The sequence below is a fragment of the Condylura cristata genome, unplaced genomic scaffold, assembly GCF_000260355.1.
Source record: "Condylura cristata isolate star-nosed mole 26May11 unplaced genomic scaffold, ConCri1.0 scaffold00009, whole genome shotgun sequence".
NCBI lineage: Eukaryota > Metazoa > Chordata > Mammalia > Eulipotyphla > Talpidae > Condylura > Condylura cristata.
In genome coordinates, this window is record NW_004567110.1 from 25147917 (window position 1) to 25169553 (window position 21637).

Here is a 21637-nt window from a genome sequence, read left to right on the forward strand (position 1 = left end):
CTGTGCTTTAACCCGCTGCGCCACCAAGGAGGGCACGAGCTCAGAGATTTTTTAAAAATCGTTTGGCTACTAGGTGATTTCATCTTATTTTTATTTTTAGTACCTTCCCTCTCCTTCTGGGAGAGATTTCTCAATTTGATGACTATTTATCATCAATTGAACATTTCCAGATTCCATTTGATTTTTTTTTTTTAAAGAGAGTTATAGCTCTTAAAGGAAACTTGCTTATCTACTTTTTCCAGTTGGCCTGAAACAGGCCCCAACTTGCTCTGATATAGCTGTTGGTATTTCATTAAAACAACAAAAGCATTGTTTTTTATGAACTTGTGAAATGAGTGTGCTAAAATACTGTTCCTTTGTGGGTTTTGAATGTCTTATATTTCACATCACTGAAGTCTAAAGCAGACAAGGAGCGGTGGGTGATTTCTTCGTCATCTTTCTTTGCTTGGTGGTTGTGTCCTTTATCTACATGTCCATATATTAGGTTTTCAGGGACTTTGGTGTTAAATTAGCTCAAACATAAGGGACTTAGCATTTCTGTGGAGCATTGCCCACTCTTGGAGAATATAGCCAAGTTAATTTTGAAAGGGCCTTGTGTACCATGCTCTTGCTATGGGGTTGATTTACTCAGAATACTACTGTTCTAGGAAGGCATTTATTCAAAGAAGTTGGAGTTAAAATTGATTTGTTCATTAGTTTCCATATATACCTTGTAACAAAGTGACCTGTGGGAAGATACAGCATGGACTGTCCCACAAGACAACCATTCACATACAAAATAACTGTTTACAAGTGAGATCAATGTTATACTGAAGGTGTGACTAGGGCTTCAGGGTTCAAAGTGTGGAGTGAGGACTACCTAGGAGATTTGGCAAAGATTCAGCAGAAGACATGACATGTAAGCAACATTTTAAGGTTAAATAGGTGTTGATTAAGATGCAAAGGCATTCCAAACTTCTCCGTATGTTTGGATATAGACCTGGTATCATGAAAGGTCAAAGTATTTGTAGAACAAAAGAAGGTCAGGATTGCTTCTTTAAGGAAAACAGTAGAAGAGGTAGGAATGGAAGCCTATAATGGATCCTAGAAACGTGTCATGATTAAGGTGTTGTTTTGTAGTCACTAGGAAGCAAGTAGAGTCCTTACTGAAAGAAGTGATGAGATTAGTGGAATTTTGTTTATTTTTAAAGAGAGAAACAGGGCACTCCCTCGTGGCACTATGGGTTAAAAGTACAGCACTATGAAGCTATCCACAGCCACTGCAGCATGAGTTTGATCCCCGGCCAGGGAGGTGACCCATACATCATGGCAGACCTCTGCTGTCTCTTCTGCTGCTCCCCCTCAGCATTATAATCTCAGTATATCTGCCTGTTCTGTCCCCTACTGTCTCCGGTGAATCTTCCCACCTCCCGCACCTCTATCCTCTACCCCCGTTCTCGCCTCTACCCCAGTTCTTGTGCATAAAAAAATTAAGAGACAAACACTTGATGAAAGGCAGAAATAGGAAAAGTCTAGTCATTTATAAGATAGGTAGAATTGTTAAAGAAGGAATTTTGTGAATCTTAATCAGAGCAATGACAGTAGAGACAAAGAAAGAAGGGATAACTATGAGAAAAATTTGAGACAAATTCAGCACTACTGCTACTATTTTGTTGAGAGCAAAGGATTAGTTGAATTGGGGCTTAGGTGCCCATGTCTCCCCTATTACAACATGGGTGGTGGGTGCCATTCATGGAGATGGGAACTGTAGGGAATGTGCAGCTTTGGGGAGATGTGCTGATATTTTCAGGATATCCAGACAGAGTTTTATTTTACAAGTTAAGCTGGAAATGGGGGCTTAAAGTCCTTTTACCCTAGAGGATGTGGTCATTTGGGCTGAGTGTGGAGCAGAATTAGAATAAAGGGGTAAGGACAGAATCTGAGCCAGGGAGTATATGGTGGTACAAGGAAGGCAGAGAAAATGGTTGTGAAGGTAGGAGGAAGCTGAATAGAACTAGTGAGTGACCTGTGACTAAGGCAAGGAAGGCGTCTCTTCTTGGGAGAGTTTAAAGAGAAGGATTAACTTAAGTGATAAAGCATTGGTATGGCTGTTGAAGTTAGCATATATAGCAATTACGCTGCTAAGGTGAAACATGCCAAGTATTACTCATTTTACCCTGAGTGGGGTTGAAGGAGATGTATATTGTGATTATGACAGGGGGTACATTCAATGTATGTAGATTGTCTTCAAGTAGGAAAGAAGGACACTCTGAGATGGATGAGGAAAAAAGGTGAGAAGGATGCTTTTTAATTGATAAATCTAGAGATAGGCAGTAGAGATATTTTCTGAGTAAGAGTTGAAGTCAGGAGAACAGCATAGTTACAGCTGAATCTGAGTACTTATTTTAAGTGCTGAATTCTATGTTCTGTACTTTATATATGTTACACATTTTTATCCTTTTATATATGTTACACATTTTTGTCCATCCCCCCCTTTAATAAATAGTATCCATTTTTGAATTGAAGAAATGGGTTCAAAGAAATCTGGTTTACCTGAAGTCACATACTTAAGTGTTGGATACAGGCTTTGAACTTACTTGGTCAAATTTTTTAAACCAAAGGATCAAGAAGGAAGGGAGTGTGAGGTGGAGTGTAAAGATGTTGATGAAGTTGTTACGGAGAAAGTAGACAGTAGTTTTCGATCCCATAATGAATAAAAGAGAGGAATTGTTAATTTTAAGAATTTCAGATTTGGTTTCTCTCTATGCCTCCATACAACTGTCTTGAAAACAGGGATGACTGATACTGGTGAAAAAGAAGATTAAAGTTACTGTTCTTTCTGTATAATTATGAGGTATAATCTGTTACTAAATTATAAGTCTTGGCAGACATAAGACTTTAGCTGAACACCATGCTAACCTAGTTGGCTCAAACTGGAATTTGACAGAAACCAAAAAGACCCTGTTAACGTACCCCAGGTTCCAAATTCCAGAGGACACGACCAGATTCTAGTGGACAGGGTTCAAAAGCAAGAAGGCCATTGTAGTTGGAAAAGAGAGAGAGTTCAGAAAGGGAGTCAGGGAAGCACTCCGGAGGAACTTGGCAGGCTATGCTGAAAACTGTATAACCATGTTCACGTAATTAATTCAGATTTGATACAGTGATAAGTTGTGTATGCCAAGTCATTGGCAGTTGTGTGTTTTTATATCAAGGAGATGTATATTGTGATTGTATTATTGCAACTTTTATAGGATGGAACAAAGTTCATCTGCATTGGGGCTCTATACTCTGAGCTTTTGGCTGTCAGCAGTAAAGGAGAACTTTATCAGTGGAAGTGGAGTGAATCTGAGCCTTACCGAAATGCACAGGTATTTTATAGTTTTGAATTGAGTAGCTTGACATATCAACATACAAAATTGTAACCATTTTTCTTTGCTTTCAAAGAATCCTTCATTACATCATCCACGAGCAACATTTCTGGGGCTAACCAATGAAAAGATAGTTCTCCTCTCTGCAAATAGCATCAGAGCAACTGTAGCTACAGAAAATAACAAGGTATGAAACCCTTTATGTTGATGGATAAATACTTTATGCTTACATTCTTGTTTTCTTCCTCTCTTTGCCCATTTTTCATCTTTTAATTTTTTTTATCTGTTTGGCTAGCTAGATCCACAAATACAAAGTGTCTCAGGACTTAGAGCAATGCTGTGTATAATCTTCGTTGCCAGTTTATCTCTTATTATGATTCAATCTTGGATATAACATTCGGCTTCAAGGGAAGGAAGAAAGTAGACTGGATAAGTGCTGACAAAAGAAAAGATGTTAAACCTCTATAAAAAAGTTGGAGATTGGATATTATACTTCCAATTATCATTTTGCCTTTTGAATCACTAAATTTTGGGGAAATTTTTGAAGCAAAGTTTCTTTTCTTTTTCTTTTTAAAGATTTATTTATTTGGGCATACAGAACTGGGTTACAGGCCAGGGGTGCAAGGATGGTGAGAAGGCTTCACCAGAGACAGAGTGGGGAGCAGAACAGTCAAATCAACGAAATACACTGCTAAGGGGAGCAGCGGGTGGGTCAGGGGAGGTCTGCCGCACCATGTGGATCACCCAGGGCAGGTGGGGATTGAACTCATGGAGGGTCCAGGAGCAAATGTTTCTTATTAATGCTTTCACAATCACTTTAGACATTCAATTCAGTAATTGCGGTTTCTATTTATTTGTATGAAGAAAGTGTTTTAGTTTCTGGTTTTATTAAGAACCTTTTCTAAGTTACTTTTTAATATTTAGATCAAAGCATTTTAGAACTTCAGCATTTAGAGTATGTGTGCCTTGTCCTAGTTGATCATAGTCCTTTTGAAAACGTTGTTTTTATTTAAACCTCTAATACTTCCATTCTTTAGGTTGCTACATGGGTAGATGAAACTTTAAGTTCTGTGGCTTCTAAGTTAGAACACACTGCACAGACTTATTCAGAACTTCAAGGGGAGCGGATTGTTTCTTTGCATTGCTGTGCCCTTTACACGTGTGCCCAGCTAGAGAACAATTTATATTGGTGGTAAGTGTCACAGGAGAGGGAGGTTTCTTAACAATAAATGCTTTTATGTACATGGACAGGTGCTCTTGAGCACTAGAATACCAACAGAAGATAAGTCAAAGATAATGCTGTCTAGAGAGGGAAATTTCACTTTGGACAATGTATGATAGTACAACACTTTTTTTTAAAAGCTAATAAAAATAATGCATACTTCTTGACTATGATTGTGAAATTTTTTGTTAAGTGTAAAACAGAAACAGAAATCTCATAATCCTAAAGTGCAGACATTGAAGGTATTTTAAATATTTCTCCCTACATATAAATACGTACTTTGCTTTTACATAACTGGAAACGTAGGTTATTTTTTCATGCAGTTTCACTCATGATACTACTTAAAATACAGTATTATAGATTATTAAAGAGTTATATTTTATCATTTGTGTCTTAATTATTCCTTTGTTGTTAGAAATGTATTTTCTGTTTACTCTTAAGGAATTGCTAGAAACTTTGGCAAAAATAATACATAAGGTAATCTACTAATGAAATACAGTTTTTTGCAAGAAATACCAAATTATGACTTTCCTAGAAAATTTAATCCTGAGGATTTATTTAAAGTGGATCCATTTATATATTAAGCCCTTGATTAAGTTAACACTTAGAGCAAGTTGTACATGTTAATATTATGAAGCAAAATATGAGAGCGGACTATAAACCAGAAATGCTTAAAGAATACTTATTTTCAGATTTTGCTGCTTATTTGACCAATTTGTATTTTTCCTTTTCAGGGGTGTAGTCCCATTTAGTCAAAGGAAAAAAATGTTAGAAAAAGCTAGAGCAAAAAACAAAAAGCCCAAATCTAGTGCTGGCATTTCCTCGATGCCGAACATCACTGTTGGAACCCAGGTTAGTGATTAGAATTAAGACTGTCCTATGGGACATTGTTCTCATCAACATCACTGTCTTTTTTTAATAATTTCCCTGTAAGCAGTTTTATAGAGGAGTGTCATTTGAAAGAACAGAAACAGGAGTAGCATAAATTGCTTCCTCACTGGTTCTGTATTCAACAGGTGAGTAACACATATGTTCTGCCCTGATGTGGGTATGTTTCCTAGGGAGGCAGGGTTCCAGGTTTGTCTTACTTTAAGAATCATTGGGTACTTCGGTGGAGTGTCTAGAGCCCCTACTTGTAATGTTATTTCAGTTTGTCTGGTGGTAGGACCCAAGTAATGATGTGCTTATCTCACGTCCCTGGTAATTCTTATGACCAAGAAGTTTAAAATATACTGGTCTTTTGGGATATTATGTACAAAGCTTGATATATGGGCTTTGTTCGAATCTGTGTTTTGTTTTTTGTCTTTGAGATGGATTTTGGCCTATACAGTTAACCTGATAAAGAAATCTTACAAAGCTTTTCTTACCCCATTGATTCTCAAAGTGTAGTCCAAGAACTCCTGACTTCTTGATCTTTTCAGGGAGTATACAGGGTCCTCCTTTTCCCAGTTATATATCTATATGAGAATGAATTGTCGTCACGTACTTTGCTCAGAATTTTGTGTTGTAGCAGATTAAATGTAGAAGCATACCTGGGAATCCAGCTGTTGTCTTTTCAGTCACATATTAGCTTTGCAAAAATGTAAACAGTACCACACAATTTTTTTTTGAAAATGTAGTTATTTTTCATAAGAATTTATATTGTCATAGGGTTTATTGCTGTTAATAATCTTAAATTTCACAGTTTAAATTACTAATACAGTAAATACCACCTAGATAGTGAACTCACATAAACAAAAGGATTTTGACAGTCCTGAATAATATTTACAGGGATAAAAGAGTCCTTATATTATAGTAATTTGAGAACTGTTGTTATCCTTCTAACACACCAGCCTCTCCTAGACGTTTATCTTTAGGATAACAAAAACCTTGATGGCTGTAATGAATGTTTAAGGACTTTGTAATCCCCAAAACTTAGAGAAATATGGTGGCTATTATTCTATAATGTGGTACTAGCTTTACTTCCTCATCTACAACTTTCTTTTCACTACAAGGCACTATTACTGTATTTCCTATGTCTTAAAATGTAGTCATTACATGAACTGCTAGTTTTCTCCAGAACCTAGCTTAAAGGTACTTGTTCTTTTTTGTTTGTGACTGTTTTTTTCCCTTGCTCATGGTTGTCTTGTGCTGACACCTTTGTTAGCCTTTTGTCTACAGTTTTCAATTATCTTGCTTCTGAATATTGTTATTTAGACTGTATTATTTTGGACAGTCTCATTTTCTCTTATAGGAGGTTTCCCTTTTCTTTTTTAGTTCAAATTTTAGTTCAAATGCTGATTTCTGTTGTTCTTAGAGTCCCTGTTTACTGTATTCACACGAGAGCAGGGTATCTTAGCAGTTGCCCTATAAGCAAGTAGGGCGATGTTACTGTAGACAGGGAAGGTAGAAAAAATACTTTTAAGATGCACAGAGTAAAAACTAACCAAAGTACTTTGATGCTAAATTGTTGAAAGATAGCATATTAGAGTACTTTGAGAGCAGAAATCAGAGTCATAAAACAAGGAGAGCATTCATGCGTCAGCCATCAGAAGTTGTTGATTGCTTAACATTTTGAGCTGTGACTTCATTTACAGATCATAATTGTTGAGAAAAAAAATGTGTTTAGCAGTATTGTTTTCATGTCTTGTCATATGCTGGACCCTGGATACGTATCTCTTTGTCTTTGAGGTGCATTTTTAAAGGCATCAGTAAATAATATATAATATTATATATATCATGCCACATTCCTCTTTCAGTTATAACCTTTCTTATTGCTCTTTCAGACTTTAAACTTTCATCAGCCTTTTCTGAAAAATTGCAGATAAAATGCCTCTCAAATCATCTCTTATGAACTGTTCATTCTGTGCTACAGAACTTTAGTGACATACACTATTTTTAGGTAGAATTGCAATGCTGAACTGGTATTTTTAGTTCCTATACTGTTAAAATGTTCTGCCATGTTTTGTATCTCTTATTTAACTACAAACCACCAAAAAAATAAGATCTCCACATATGCAACTGGTCAAGTACTACATAAACATTAATGATTGGATGATTGAACAGAATATCAATAAAGCTGGATATTGGAGAAATCAAAGAACTTCCAGAAATAATGTTCCTATCTTACTGGAATTTATAGCTGTTGCATTTAATGATGTTAATGTCATTGTTTTTTGCTTTTTGAACATCATTGGTATCTGATATCATCTGAGAGTGCTCTCTGGCAATGAGAATTCATAGGTTATTGATTCCTGAACTCAACATTTAACACTAACATCTATGTTTTCTTTTTCAAGTTTTACCTAGTAAAACTTCAGAAGAAAATGGATATCTTTGGAAATGAAGTTACAGATCTTATATCACAACATGAATTAAGGAAGAAAATAATTTAAAATAATGAGATACAGACAGTGCAGTTTTGTTCACATTACAGTTTTTTAAAAAAAATATTTTATTCATTTATGCATTTGGAATTGGGGTACAGGCCAGAGGAGCAGGGGTGGTGAGAGGATTCACTAGAGACAGAGTGGGGGGCAGAACAGGCAGATCTACGAAGTCACTACTGAGGGGAGCAGAAGGCAAGGCAGGTCTGCTGCGCCATTCACCATGTGCATCACCTCTGGGGCCAGGAATGGGACTTGCACTGAAATGGCTGTGGCTAGCTTGCAGTGCTGTGCTCTAACCCATTGTGCTACCAGGGAGGACCTCACATTACACTTTTAATATGATCACCCTTTTAGTTTCTTCTCTGCTGTTCCTATTACATTTCTTTGTAGCAGGATGATCGGGATTATTTACATGAAATTTTAAAGTTAATTTAAAATGTTCCCAGATGTGCTCAAATTACTACTGGTATTTTTATGGACACATTTTTGTTGAAAAGCTTTTATTTAATGGCTTATCACCCTTTCTGATTACTGAAAGACAGGAAATAATAGCTGTATACATTACATTTTCATGCATTTGTAGTAAGTATTTGAGTTTGTTTTAAAATTACATCATCTTGATTTTATTTTGTTTGCTAGGTATGCTTAAGAAATAACCCCCTCTATCATGCTGGAGCAGTTGCATTTTCAATTAGTGCTGGGATTCCTAAAGTTGGTGTCTTAATGGAGTCAGTTTGGAATATGAATGATAGCTGTAGATTTCAACTCAGATCACCTGAGAGCTTGAAATGCATGGACAAGGCTAGCAAAACTACTGAAGCTAAGTAAGTACTATACCCAAACTAGTCTTGATTTTACACAAGCTTCTAGCTTGCTCTCTAAACAAATTGGGGTAATCAAGGGAGAATTAGAGGTGTGCAGTGACATATAAAAGTCCTGTTCAGAATCTTCAAGAACTTTGAAAGGAATTGCTAAAATGTATTGTTTGCACTTGGCTAACTTTTGTATTTTGTAGCTGTTCAGTAGTCCCAGTGGCAGTATGGTATTCTCTTCTGATCTTGTTTTGTCATTAGAGTGTATCCTTTGCAGGTGTTGTAATCTCTTTACTTTTGTAGTCATCTAAATTCCTAGCCAGTGTCTTGGTTGCATCTTGATCATTGAAATGGGTTTACAGGTTAGTTTGCTGGAAGGGAAATTCTGTAAAGGATTTATAAACTTTAGGGATGGAAGCATATGTGGACAGAAAAGCCACCAGTTGTATATAGTCTACAATATGATTTATTGTTTGGGAGCCAGGAGTTTAGATGTAAACATCTCTGCTTTCAGAAAGCATCTGTTCATCTTTAAAAATATTTAATGTGTAATGATTTGGTTATTTGGTGCATGAACTTAATAATGTTATTAAAACTTTCAAATAATTTTATTAAATGTGATCATTATAGAAACATGGGTGATATAATGCAATACTAATCACATCCTAGCAATAACATTTTAAATATCTTGATGTTTTCTGATTGTATGCAGCCATTAAAAAGAAATGATTTGGTTTTACTGCATATACAGATTTTTAAAACTGAAATGGTTGCTATTCCCTTAATGTTAAAAACCCAAAGAAATCCAGAAAATTCAGGTTATATTAAGTTAAAAAATATTTAATAAGTCAAAGCTATTATATTTTATACCTAATTAAAGTTTTAGTTTGTCTTAGTGCTTTTTCTGCTTTATTTTTGAAAAGTGGACTATATATTTTTCTATCATTGATTTTTTGATTCTAAAAATATAAGGAGCAATTGTAGCTTCATTGTTTTTAAAAGAACACTTGAAATATGTTTCATGCTTATGTGTAAACAAGATTAGAATGTTTGATTCCTGTAATTTATGAAGTTTTTCAAGGTTCTCCTTGAAATATCATGCCATCTAGATTAGAAATTTAGTAAGGGAGCATAGTGAAATGTTAACCGTAGATTCTTTTTCACTAGTCATTGAAATGTGCTCACGTCAAAGGTGTGCTAACGATAGGCCAGTGTTGGCTTTCTGCCACCATCGTGAGATTGGCAGGGCAGCCAAGTGTTCATAGGTGCTGTACCAAGTCCTCTGGCTAATATGCTGGATTTCTGTGGACTAGTTCTAGGCTCAGGTGAAATTCCTAGTAAGTGTACTAGAAAATGAGAGGGTTAAGCTAATGGTCCTGATTATACCACATATATATCAAATTAATTAACACTGTGTATACATAAAACACATTTCTGAGTAATCAGTGACATTTCTGATGAAAAACTGACATCTATCTCTTAATGAATAAAACATGTTACCATCTGTAGACTATTATATAGTTAACTGTAGTCATATCTTAAGTAGAACATTAATGAACTCAGAGGAAAAAAATGTAATCTAGCAGTCCTTTAATTTCTGCTTTTAGTAATACCATCACCAGATGGTCCAAGAATAGGTTTTTATAAAAAAGCCATTATGAGTTGAGTTCTTCTTTGAATTCTGAGATATTAATGATCCTAGTGGTCTTTTTTTTAACTTGCCTTTAACATTTTATTATTTAAACTGCTCTGTCCAAGTTTGGGTTCACTGAATTGTGAAATTTGTTTGCTCAAGAGAGTGATGATGAAGCTGTGTTGATAAATCAAGTGTAACTTTTGTGGTTCTTTTATGTAACACATATTTGGATCATTTAGAACATTAAAAATTTGAAAGTAGTCGCCATATACCTTTTAGTACCTTGAGTCTTAAAACTATATCGTCAAATAAATATTTTAGTATTTTTCTTTTATTAGAATAAACTTGAGTCTTAGTAACAGACTCTTTAACACTTGACAAATCTATAATATTCCTAATTAAAAGGAGAATCTTATTCTAATATCAGGCCAGAAAATAAACAGGAACCAGTGAAAACAGAAATGGGTCCTCCACCATCTCCGGCCTCCACATGCAGTGACGCGTCTTCAATTGCCAGTAGTGCATCGATGCCATATAGTAAGTGGATGTGTGGTACAGAGGGGCACACTTTGGCAACTGTCCACACAGACAACTGTGTTTATTGCTGACTTGAGACAATTCAGGCTATTTTAAATATCTTTCTATAAACAGTGTTTCTACTGGCTTGATACTTTGTGTGTGCAGCTTCACTTAAGTAGAGGGGGGGGAAACCCCAGAATTTACAGTGTTGGCTATTTGTCTTTTTTTTGAGTTATAAATTACTACAATATGTGTAATGCATTGCAGTTATAGGAGAAAGTAACTGCTATTCAGAATACCTGCCCATCTTTATTGAGACCGATTTAGTAAATTGATTAGTTTTGGTTGCAAATGAGAAATTTGAAAGTTAGGTTTTAATAGTTATTTGTTAGCTTTAAGAGCAGTCAGCAGGTTTTCCTTTCTAAACTATGTCACATGGCCTTAGTCACAATAACCCTAATTTTGAAGCTCTGAAATAATGCGTTTTTTATTTCATATTTGCAGTTAGTTATTCATAGTAGTGTTATAGATATTAACTGACATGGATGTTTAAGAATGAATTCACTTTAAGTGACAGTTGGTCTCCAAGCCTAAATTATAAAGCGGTAGTTCATGTAATTTTTTCTTGGGTATCTCAATTATGTGACCCTTTAAAAATGATCTTTTCTCATATATTTAGATGAAATCTATAAAGCCTCTTTACATTTTCTTTTTGGTACTTACCATTTTGTTGTTGTCTAAGAACGACGACGGTCAACCCCTGCCCCGAAGGAAGAGGAAAAGGTCAATGAAGAGCAGTGGTCCCTTCGGGAAGTCGTTTTTGTGGAAGATGTTAAGAATGTTCCTGTTGGCAAGGTTTGTTCAGAATATCTAAGAACTCATTACTAATAGTTCTGTAACAGTACTGGTTATCCAACAATCTGCAGTTGGTAAGTGTTTATTAGTCCTTTCTTCAGAGATGCCTTACTTATCACCTTAATAATCTCTGTTTTTACAGCTTTTAAACTGATTTAGGGTATCCCCTCTCTTCCTGGCAGAAGGATCAATTATTTTTATGCTCTCCTTAAGCATTTATGGTTCAGTGTTGCTTTCAAAGAATATTATTTTGCAACAACTTTAGATTTACAGAAAAGTGGCAAAAAGATACTTTGTGATAGAGCCCATTTTTGGACCTAGTAGACAGTTCTAATGGAAATCCATCTCAGTAATATTTAAAAATCTTACTACTCTCTTTAAGTCACTTTTCCGCTTTCTCTTTTAACTGGAGAGGGTCTTCCCTTCTAAGAAACCAAGTAAGCAGAGCTCATTAACTAAATGCCATTGATTTCACCTTTCTCTCCTACATACCTACAATCACAAACAAAATGTTACAGGGCAACCCTGTGAACGGGGTTGCCTGTCTGTGGGTCTCCTCACCTGCACACTTAAGATTGAATTGTACTGCAGGCACACACAAAAAGGCTAATAATGGGTTTATTTACAAAGGGGAAAGGAAAAGGTACAGCCTAGGGAAAGCGAGAGAGATACAAGTTAACTGGAGCATCCTACTAGTTCCATTGACTTGGAACTCCAATAACACACTGAAAGCTCATTAAGAGCCTAACGACCAGCCACCAGGTCCAGAGCAAGAGAGTGTCTAACATGTTAGCCATGTTCCCTAATATATATATATATATATTTATCCCCCAATGTCCCAGAATGCCTGCTTAGCTCTGCCCTTGGGTCCTCACAGTTCTCTCTGTGGTATTGCTGGGAGTTGTAGTATCAGTGGAGTAGGGGATGGAGTTGTAGTTTCAATAATTGGAGTAGTGGGTGGAGTCCACAAGACTACACAGAGTTCCTTCAGGAATCCTTTCCCCTTAACAAAAATAAATACATCTGTATTTGAACTATCTGCAATTAAAGGGTTTTTTGGTTGCTCATTAATTTCTGAAATGTGATGGCCTTTCATTTGTAATTAAAGAAAGGAGTAGATAGCCATTACTTGTCATTTACAAAAGCCTTCCTAATACACTATTCCTTTAATTCACAAAACAGAACCGTAGTTTATGGACAGGTATTTTCTTTTGAGAAAATTACATTACTCAGTAGCAAAGCGAGTAGCAGAGATTGAACTCAAATGTCATGATGTCAGGTCTTGTGCTGTCTTTCTGTACACTGCTGACTATACTCATGTTATCCACTAGTTATATAGGTGACTATTTAAATTTAAGTTTATTCAAATTAAAATGTCAGTTCTCAGTCACATTAACTCCATTTCAAGTGTTCAAGGCCAACTTATGGCTAGTGGCTACCTTGTTGATGAGTGTAGATGTTGGTCAGTGTAGATGTTCACTGAAGGAAGTTCAATGAAGTTCTTTTGCATGGTGAAGCTCTAAACTAATAAAGGAGGATGGATGGATTTTATGGGTTATACTTAATGATTTTGTAATTGATTGTTGAACATCCATGAAGTCTAATCAGTGGCTGTTTGGGTTAATTTTTCTCTAGAAAAGAAGCCTTGAACATGGTTATCAACAAGAAAGCTTTTGTTAGTGTTAAGATTAATTTTATAACTTAGTGATGTTGAGGAAACATATTCATAAGAAATTAAATGCCTTCAGTGTATTAAATTAGTTCAGTTAACATTATTTGCATATTGATTTCATACAAGTGATTATTACTAAGTCACTGTATTTATCTATACTTCTAGGTGCTAAAAGTGGACGGTGCTTATGTTGCTGTAAAATTTCCAGGAACGTCCAATAACACAAACTGTCAGAGCAGCTCTGGTTCAGATGCTGATCCTTCTTCTCTTCTACAAGATTGTAGGCTACTCCGAATTGATGAACTCCAGGTAAGTATAGAGGAACCACTCAGCAGGTGGATAGTGGAAATGACTCTACTACTATTACAGAGTTTAAGAACAACATTCCTTTTATGTCGTACAGGTAGTGAAAACTGGTGGAACACCAAAAGTTCCTGATTGTTTCCAGAGAACTCCTAAAAAGCTTTGTATACCAGAAAAAACAGAAATATTAGCAGTGAATGTGGATTCCAAAGGTAAAGCTTTCTGCCCCCGTGTAACTTTATGTAATAAAAGGTATACTTTGAAATTGATTTACAGACATGGCCGGAGATATCAAATTTGGTACAATCTGCCAGATTTGGTAGATGATCATAAAGCTGTGTAACTAACAATATGTTATACATGTATGTGTTTCTGAAGGTGTCCATGCTGTTTTGAAGACCGGAAATTGGGTGCGGTACTGTATCTTTGACCTTGCTACAGGAAAAGCAGAACAGGAAAATAATTTTCCTACAAGCAGCATTGCTTTCCTTGGTCAGAATGAGAGGAGTGTAGCCATTTTTACTGCTGGACAGGTATAGAATAAAAATATATATTTTTATTTTTGAAAAGTGATACATAACAACATTGGCATTTTTGTGATGCTTACAGTCTGCTAATAAGCTAGTTTGCTTGCCATTTAACAAAGAATTAAGACTATTGAGCACATTTTAAAATTAGGTTTCTTATTTATTCATTACTAGTATGAAATAGTAAATATATCTATTTTAAGATCTTAATCATGGTTTTGATTGGGAACTGACTTTATTACTTCCCTTCTAATCTAGGAGTCTCCTATTATTCTCCGAGATGGAAATGGTACTATTTACCCAATGGCCAAAGATTGCATGGGAGGAATAAGGGATCCTGATTGGCTCGATCTTCCACCTATTAGTAGTCTCGGAATGGGTGTGCATTCTTTAATTAATCTTCCTGCCAATTCAACAATCAAAAAGAAAGCTGCTATTATTATCATGGCTGTGGAGGTAATTTGACTTTTGAAATTACTTGGCATCTTAATGCAGAAGACACTGCTAGAGGCTTGACAGACAGCTTGAACACATCATTCATTTTCTCCTTTCTGTTGGATCTAGTAGTCTATTAGGACGAGAGACCTGAGCACAGTGATTAGAATGTCATCACTGTAAAAGTGAAAAAGACACGCACAAGGTTGTGGGAGCTCAGAGAGAAGGGTTATAAATCAGACTGACTGTCAGAAGGTTTCTATGAAGATGAGCTGCTTTGAATACAGCTTTGAATAAGCAAGGTCTTCTAGATACAAGGTGAAAGTTGGAGATAATATCTATCACAATTATGAAGAGACAGCCATTTGAATGTCACTAATATGATGGGAGAACATGTGCATTATTTGATATAACCAAAAAGTAAGGCTCATATGCATCAGTGAGTAGGAGCCAGTAATGTGAGGAAGGTCACTAGGGTTCCTAGTGTGCTAACCTACAAGCTGTGAGATTTCCCTAAAGACTAGAAGGAGTAGATTTTAGAAGTGGGTGGAGAACAGGAGTTTAGAGACCAGATGGAAAGGCTAATATTCCTATTCAGAATAAAGACAATAAATTTGAACTGTTGGAAATGAGGGAAAGAGGATGGGATTTGAAGTAGAAGTTGTAAAGCTTGGTGACTGGATATAGGAGTAAATAAAAGGAAAGGGATATAAAGGTTCAGATTTGGTTGTGCTCAATGGGGAGAGGAAATAGGATGAGTAAGTTGGAAAAGCAAAGAACATAAATTTTAATTCTGACATGTGTTTGAGGTGCTTGCTGGAGGCAGCACTACTGAAGTTACGGAATGAAAGTGGAGGCAGTACTACTAGAAGTTACTGGAGTAGTTAGAGCAGAGCTTAATCTGATTTGACCTAAATTTTCAAAGAATCACTGGTGATAGGCTGAGAATACTGGGGGGAGAGAGTGAAAGTTAAGAGATTTTTAAATTACCCAGTGGTGGCTTAGACCATGAGGTAGAGTTATCGGTGAGATTTGATTAGGTTCTAGATATATTAGATATGTTTTTATGATAGAGTCAACAGGATTTGCTTATGACTATATAGAGCATCAGAGCAAACAAAAGTTTTGGAAGAATGAAGTTGTCATTCATTAACATGAAGGCTATAGGCAGGTTGGGGGGGGGAGTGGTAATGATCTTAGGATGTTGGTTTTAGATGTGCTGAATTGACATTGGCTATCAGTTATCCAGGATGAGGTGGTGTGTAAGTCTGAAGACCAGGAGAGAGATGACCAAGCTGGAGAAATACACTTAGGAGATGTCTGTATATCTGTGACATTTAAAGGAATTAAACTGAATAAATTACTAAAGTTGTGCAGACAAGTGCAAGGGCTTAGCCAGGAGAATAGTCTCAGTATTTAAATGCCAGGGAGATAATGAGGAACCAGTATCACCAGACTCAGAGGTAACATCTACAGTGGTTGGAAGAAAACTGGAGTGAATGTTGTCTTGGAGTCCAGGTGAAGAATGTGTGGTGGGCAGGATGTGTTGATCAATCGTGTCAAGTGAAGAGGAGTTAGGTAAGGGAAATATTAAAGAGTGACTTGGATTTGACTCTGTCTAGGTTATTGTTGGCAATGGAATGAAAAACTGATTAGGGTGAGTGAAGGAGAAAGTGAGAGGTGAGGAAATACAGATAAATGTAGAACTGCGGTGCAAGTTGAAGACGTGGGGGTATGTATTTGATAGATAATTCACCAAAGACAGTGGGGAGCAGGGCAGGCAAGACAGGAGAAATACACTGCTGAGGGGAGTAGCCAGTGAGACAGGAGAGTATGCTGTGCCATGAGGTCACCTCCCTGGCCGGGGATGAAATTCCCGGCTGCAGAGACGATAGCATGATAGTGCTGAGACTTTAACCCCTGAGCCATCAGGGAGGCCCCTAAATGTAGACAACTCTTTTGAGAAGTTTTTCTATAAAGAGTGGAAATAGGGCTCTCTCCCTGGTGGCGCAGCTGGTAAAAACACAGCACTAAGAAGCTAAAGCCACTTCAGCATGAGTTCGATCCCCGCCTATCTGCCCTGGAGGTGACCCACATGGTGTGGCAGACCTCAACTGACCCACCCGCTGCTCCCCTCAGCAGTGTACTTCATGAGTCGGCCTGTTCTGCTCCCGACTCTGTCGCTGGTGAATCCTCTCACTGCCCCTGCATCTCTGGCCTGTACCCCAGTTCTATATACACAAATAAATCTTGGGGGAAAAAAAAGACTGGAACTAAAGCTTACTAGGAGCTACATTTCCTTCATGTATCTAAAGTAGCCAGAATCCAGATGCTCCTGAGAACCATCTGTACACATTTGCTTAGTGAAACGGTGTTCATGTTCTTAGCATTAACGGTAGGTAACCTATTACTTTACACTACTGGTTCTACACTTGTAGGGGTGGAATTAAGAGGTGGTGGGGATTTGAATGTGGCTCCTCAGAATGCCTTTATACCATTTTAAAAGTACAGGATTTATATATTAAAATCTACATTTTATTTTCAGCTGCTCAAAATACTAGAAGCTAACAAAAAACATGAATTCTTCTCTTGGAGAGGCATTGTGGTCTCTCTACTTTATTGCAGTCCCCACACCCAAAATTTGTTGCTCTGAGTCCAAGTGTTAGTCACTACTTATTTATGATACAGTTTGTGGTACTTTTTTACACTAGGTCCCCTTCAGTCATTTATATTACCTCAGATACCCCATGGGCATTTGATTCTTTGATAACTGCTACAGTTATCCAGCATCTCAAAGGTAGATAGAAAATGTGTCATCATTCCACGGATGGGGTAAAAAGTATGTCATCATATATCATATTGCAGTGACTAGGACTTGGTGCACAATAAACCTGAAAGAGGTTTTTTACTGAAATCTTTGCCTTTTATTACAAGAATTAATGAGCTAAGAACCACATTCTTGGTTTTGTAATCAGAATGATCTACATCTCACATGTTATGGGGACAGAAAAGATTTTTCTTTGTGCTCTTCTCTTCCTCCACTTTTATAGAATTTTGGTTCTCTCTAGGCAAGTGGGTTGTAAGTAAAAGAAGTTTGTTTCTCATAATTAAGGTGGTGGAAAGTCCTAGATCAAGGAATGGGGAGATTTGCTGACTGGTGTGGGCCTGTTTATTAGTTCATAAATGGCCATCTTTGTGTCCTCAGAAGGTAGAAGGGGAGAACTTTGGTCTCTTTAGCACCATTTAAGGGAACTAAATCCATTTATGAATTGATACCTGCCAAGGGCCCCACCTGTAAACATGACATTGGGGATTTGGCTTCACATTATGAATTTTGGGGGAAACATGCCTGATCTATAGCACACTCTTTATAGCACAAGTAGTTAATGATACACCCTATAAATGGTTTATCAGAGTTGTGTCTTTTTAAAATTTTTATATAAAATTACATTTTTTACTTTTAATTTTTTATATTCTTCATTTTCAGTATATGCTTTGTCCACTCATGTATGGTCCCCAAGGAGTTTCCACCACCAGTTCACTTGTGTACCATCAACATAGTCCCTTGTGGTCTTACCACCCATTTTATTCCAGTTTTTTCCCTACCCACCCCCGACTCCTGGTCTCCCATTTATAGTTGCTGTTGATTTTGATTTTGTTATAATTAGTATTTCTCCTCAACACCCACCCCAGTCCTTTATTTAGGTCACCCTCATGCCTCTTATAAGTGAAACCATTCAATATTTTTCTTTTCCTTTCTGGTTTATTTCATTGAGCATGTCTGATGATGAAATATTTGGGGATGTTGGATCTGTTGAGATTTTTGGGGGAATTGAAGGTTTTGGTTTTCATGTGACACAGCGGAATGTAATCTTTAAGAGTATGAGAGCAAACGTGGAATAAAGTGTATATCCCTTGCTTAATTTATAGCCAATTAAGTTATATGTGAGTGGTTACATATCATGTAAGCCAGAGGTGGGCAAAAGCTGGTCTACAAGGCCAAGTTCATCCATTGCTATTCATTTATACATTGCACATAATTGCTTTCCTGCTACAGCTACAGACTTGAATTTATTGGAAAAGTTTCAGTGTTTACTGGTCCTTTATAAAAAATACACGTAACCTTTTTTGTTCTTGTCAGTTATACACTGTTTAGGAAAAAAAACTCCTTTTGCCACACTACCTGAAATTGTCTCTACTTATTTGCAGGGCCAATTACATTATTGTGCTGGTCATAAGAAATTTTTGACTTATGCAATGTGCTGTTCAAATTCATTGTTTTGTTTTTTTCCTTTAATTTGTGTGAGCACAGAAACAAACTTTAATGCAGCACATCCTACGCTGTGACTATGAAGCTTGTCGGCAGTATCTTATGAATCTTGAGCAAGCAGTTGTTTTAGAGCAGAATCTTCAGATGCTACAGACCTTCATCAGCCACAGATGTGATGGAAATCGAAACATTTTGCATGCTTGTGTATCAGTTTGCTTTCCAACCAGCAATAAGGAAACTAAAGAAGAAGAGGGTGAGATTAAAAATGACAGGGTCTTTAAAAAGAATTAGACAGTTTTAAAAAGAAAAGGAAATCACTGTAAAGAACAATGTATTCTTTTACTGGTTTGCAAAATCTAGGAGTTCTGTCTCTGAAGGTAAAAAATGTCTGTCCTCTTGTAACATTAAGCATGTAACAAAATTTTTTTTTGAATGCTGAAATTTTTAATTGTTTCCAATAAATTTATGCAAAAGGATGACCACAGACCCTTCATTTTACATTTGACTTTTGTAAACACATAACAATTTTATCATTGCCTTGTGTTGTACCGAACTGTTTTCTATCACATATACAATCTATGTATTATATTTAATTAACTTTACTGATTTTATAATTGCAGATGACTTTAATTATGGGAATTAGCAAATTAAGCTAGCTTATATTGAAGCATTTTGTCCCAATTTTCACAAAGTAGAGGGAAAATAATCTAGTGAGTTGTTAAGATGTTTTTGGAGAGGTAAATAAGCTCTCTTTTTTTTTTGGCCATAATCTTTTTAATTGGCTAAATAAATAGCTAAAATTGAAAACTGAAGTGCAGGTTGTGTTTTTCCTTAGTTTTGAATTAATGCTAATAGTATTTTGTTGGCTACTGTTTCTGAATGGTGGTTCTCAGGCCTCACCTTTATCACTAAAAGTTCATAATATATAAACTATAAGGCTGAAGTACTGATACAAGACTCTTTGGTAGTAGAAATGTAATTTCAGTCTACTTAGGAATAATCTTAACTTTTGACCTTTAAAATTTGAAAAGTAAGAATAAGGAAATAACTTGCATATTAACGATTCTAAGAAGGAATAGTGAAGCTAGTATTTCTAATACGTAAAATAGAATACTAAAGTAGAAGGAAAAAAGTTGAATTCATTCTAATTTTTTTCTCTGTGTTTCAGAAGCAGAACGCTCTGAAAGAAATACATTTGCAGAAAGACTTTCTGCTGTTGAGGCCATTGCTAATGCAATATCAGTTGTTTCAAGTAATGGCCCAGGTAATCGGGCTGGATCATCAAGTAGCCGAAGGTAATGTGATTTTTACCAGGAAAGTTTAATTGGCAGAAGAAAACCAGGCACAGAAAGAAATCTCTTTTTTTATCTGTTATATGCATGAATTGGTTTGTTTTTGTTCTTCCCAATAATACCCTGGGAAAAAAAATTATCTGGTAATAACTAATTAGCGTTGAAGACTAGAACAGTATGACCTAGGATACTTTAAAAAATCGATATAATTTAGGCAGGTAGCTCAAACTTGATTCTTTGAATTTGTTGTAAATTTACCGTTCCTGTTTCTTAGGAAGTTTTCTTTAATTGAAGAACAAATAATAGAATAATTAAAAGAACATCAACCTTTTATTTTCAGATTGCTTACTTAGGTGCATTTCTCAGCTATTTTAAATGATCTGGGAAGAAATGAAAGCTGGTGTACATTATGAAACACTCCCATGAATCACAGTGGTATTTTAAAATTTCAGACTTTGTGAATTGTGAGTTGAACATGCATATATAACACATTCAGTATACATGTTTGAATAGATGAAGAAATATAAAGAGCTTAGGTTACAGGGGTTTTTTGGTTTTGTTTTTATTTATTTCCTGTAAGAAAAGACACATTCTAAATGACATTAGAACCAAAATTCTTGGCTACTTGGCCAGATAGTTAATGGAAGCACTGATCACTGTAATAATGTGATAGGTTGTAAGGTCTGATTAAAATGAATAGACTGCCAGTTTTATTCTATATTCAACTTTCCCTTTAAAAATAATTATTCTTAAATTGATACCTACTTGATAGCTTCCCAGGTTCAAATACATCCTGAAGTAAGACTTATCAAAAAATATATGGGTGACCAAATTTTAATTTAAGACAGTATGAAAACACCATGTAGATGCTACAAAATGGAAATTATTACCAGCTTATTTTTTTAGGACTACACTAGGCAAAGTGGCTAAAATGGAAAACAAGTTCTTCATGATGAAATTAGTGTCTGAATTATTTCAGGTATTTCATTTCCTCAGGGAAAATACAGGTGCCAATCAAGTTGGACTCTGATATGGTTTTGTCCAATTCCAGTGCTGCCATCTTTTTTTCATGTAAGGATTATTTTGAAGGCAAAGACTAAAAGGAGCTTCAAGAGTGGGTGATCTGTTGCTCACAGAAATAATTTGCAGAGTAAGCTCCTTTGAGGCATTTGCTGAAGATTTCACTGCAGTGCTCTTAACCAATTCAAACTCAGGGCTGCCGGTTGAACAGATGAAAGCACAGGAGTCTTATTATCCACGCCGGGCAGTAGGAAGTCCACAGACTGCTTCATTGAAGTGAAACCCTCCTCTCTAGCCTACAATGGATTTTCTAGGCGATGCCCCTTGATGAGTTTGCAGGCTGGGATTCATGAGCTGTA

At 36.2% G+C, this 21637-nt stretch overlaps 1 protein-coding gene across 1 annotated transcript in view; it reads left to right on the top strand.

The window, feature by feature from the left end:
- UBR5 (ubiquitin protein ligase E3 component n-recognin 5) overlaps window positions 1–21637 on the top strand; it is a 122308-nt gene that overhangs the window by 52373 nt on the left and 48298 nt on the right. Inside the window, exons 10-22 of the mRNA XM_012722908.1 lie at window positions 3231–3347; window positions 3424–3534; window positions 4385–4539; window positions 5304–5421; window positions 8577–8761; window positions 10813–10922; window positions 11647–11759; window positions 13597–13740; window positions 13835–13946; window positions 14113–14267; window positions 14520–14717; window positions 19009–19219; window positions 20135–20261. Coding sequence (XP_012578362.1) covers window positions 3231–3347; window positions 3424–3534; window positions 4385–4539; window positions 5304–5421; window positions 8577–8761; window positions 10813–10922; window positions 11647–11759; window positions 13597–13740; window positions 13835–13946; window positions 14113–14267; window positions 14520–14717; window positions 19009–19219; window positions 20135–20261 — 1856 coding nt within the window. The remainder of the gene's footprint in view (window positions 1–3230; window positions 3348–3423; window positions 3535–4384; window positions 4540–5303; window positions 5422–8576; window positions 8762–10812; window positions 10923–11646; window positions 11760–13596; window positions 13741–13834; window positions 13947–14112; window positions 14268–14519; window positions 14718–19008; window positions 19220–20134; window positions 20262–21637) is intronic.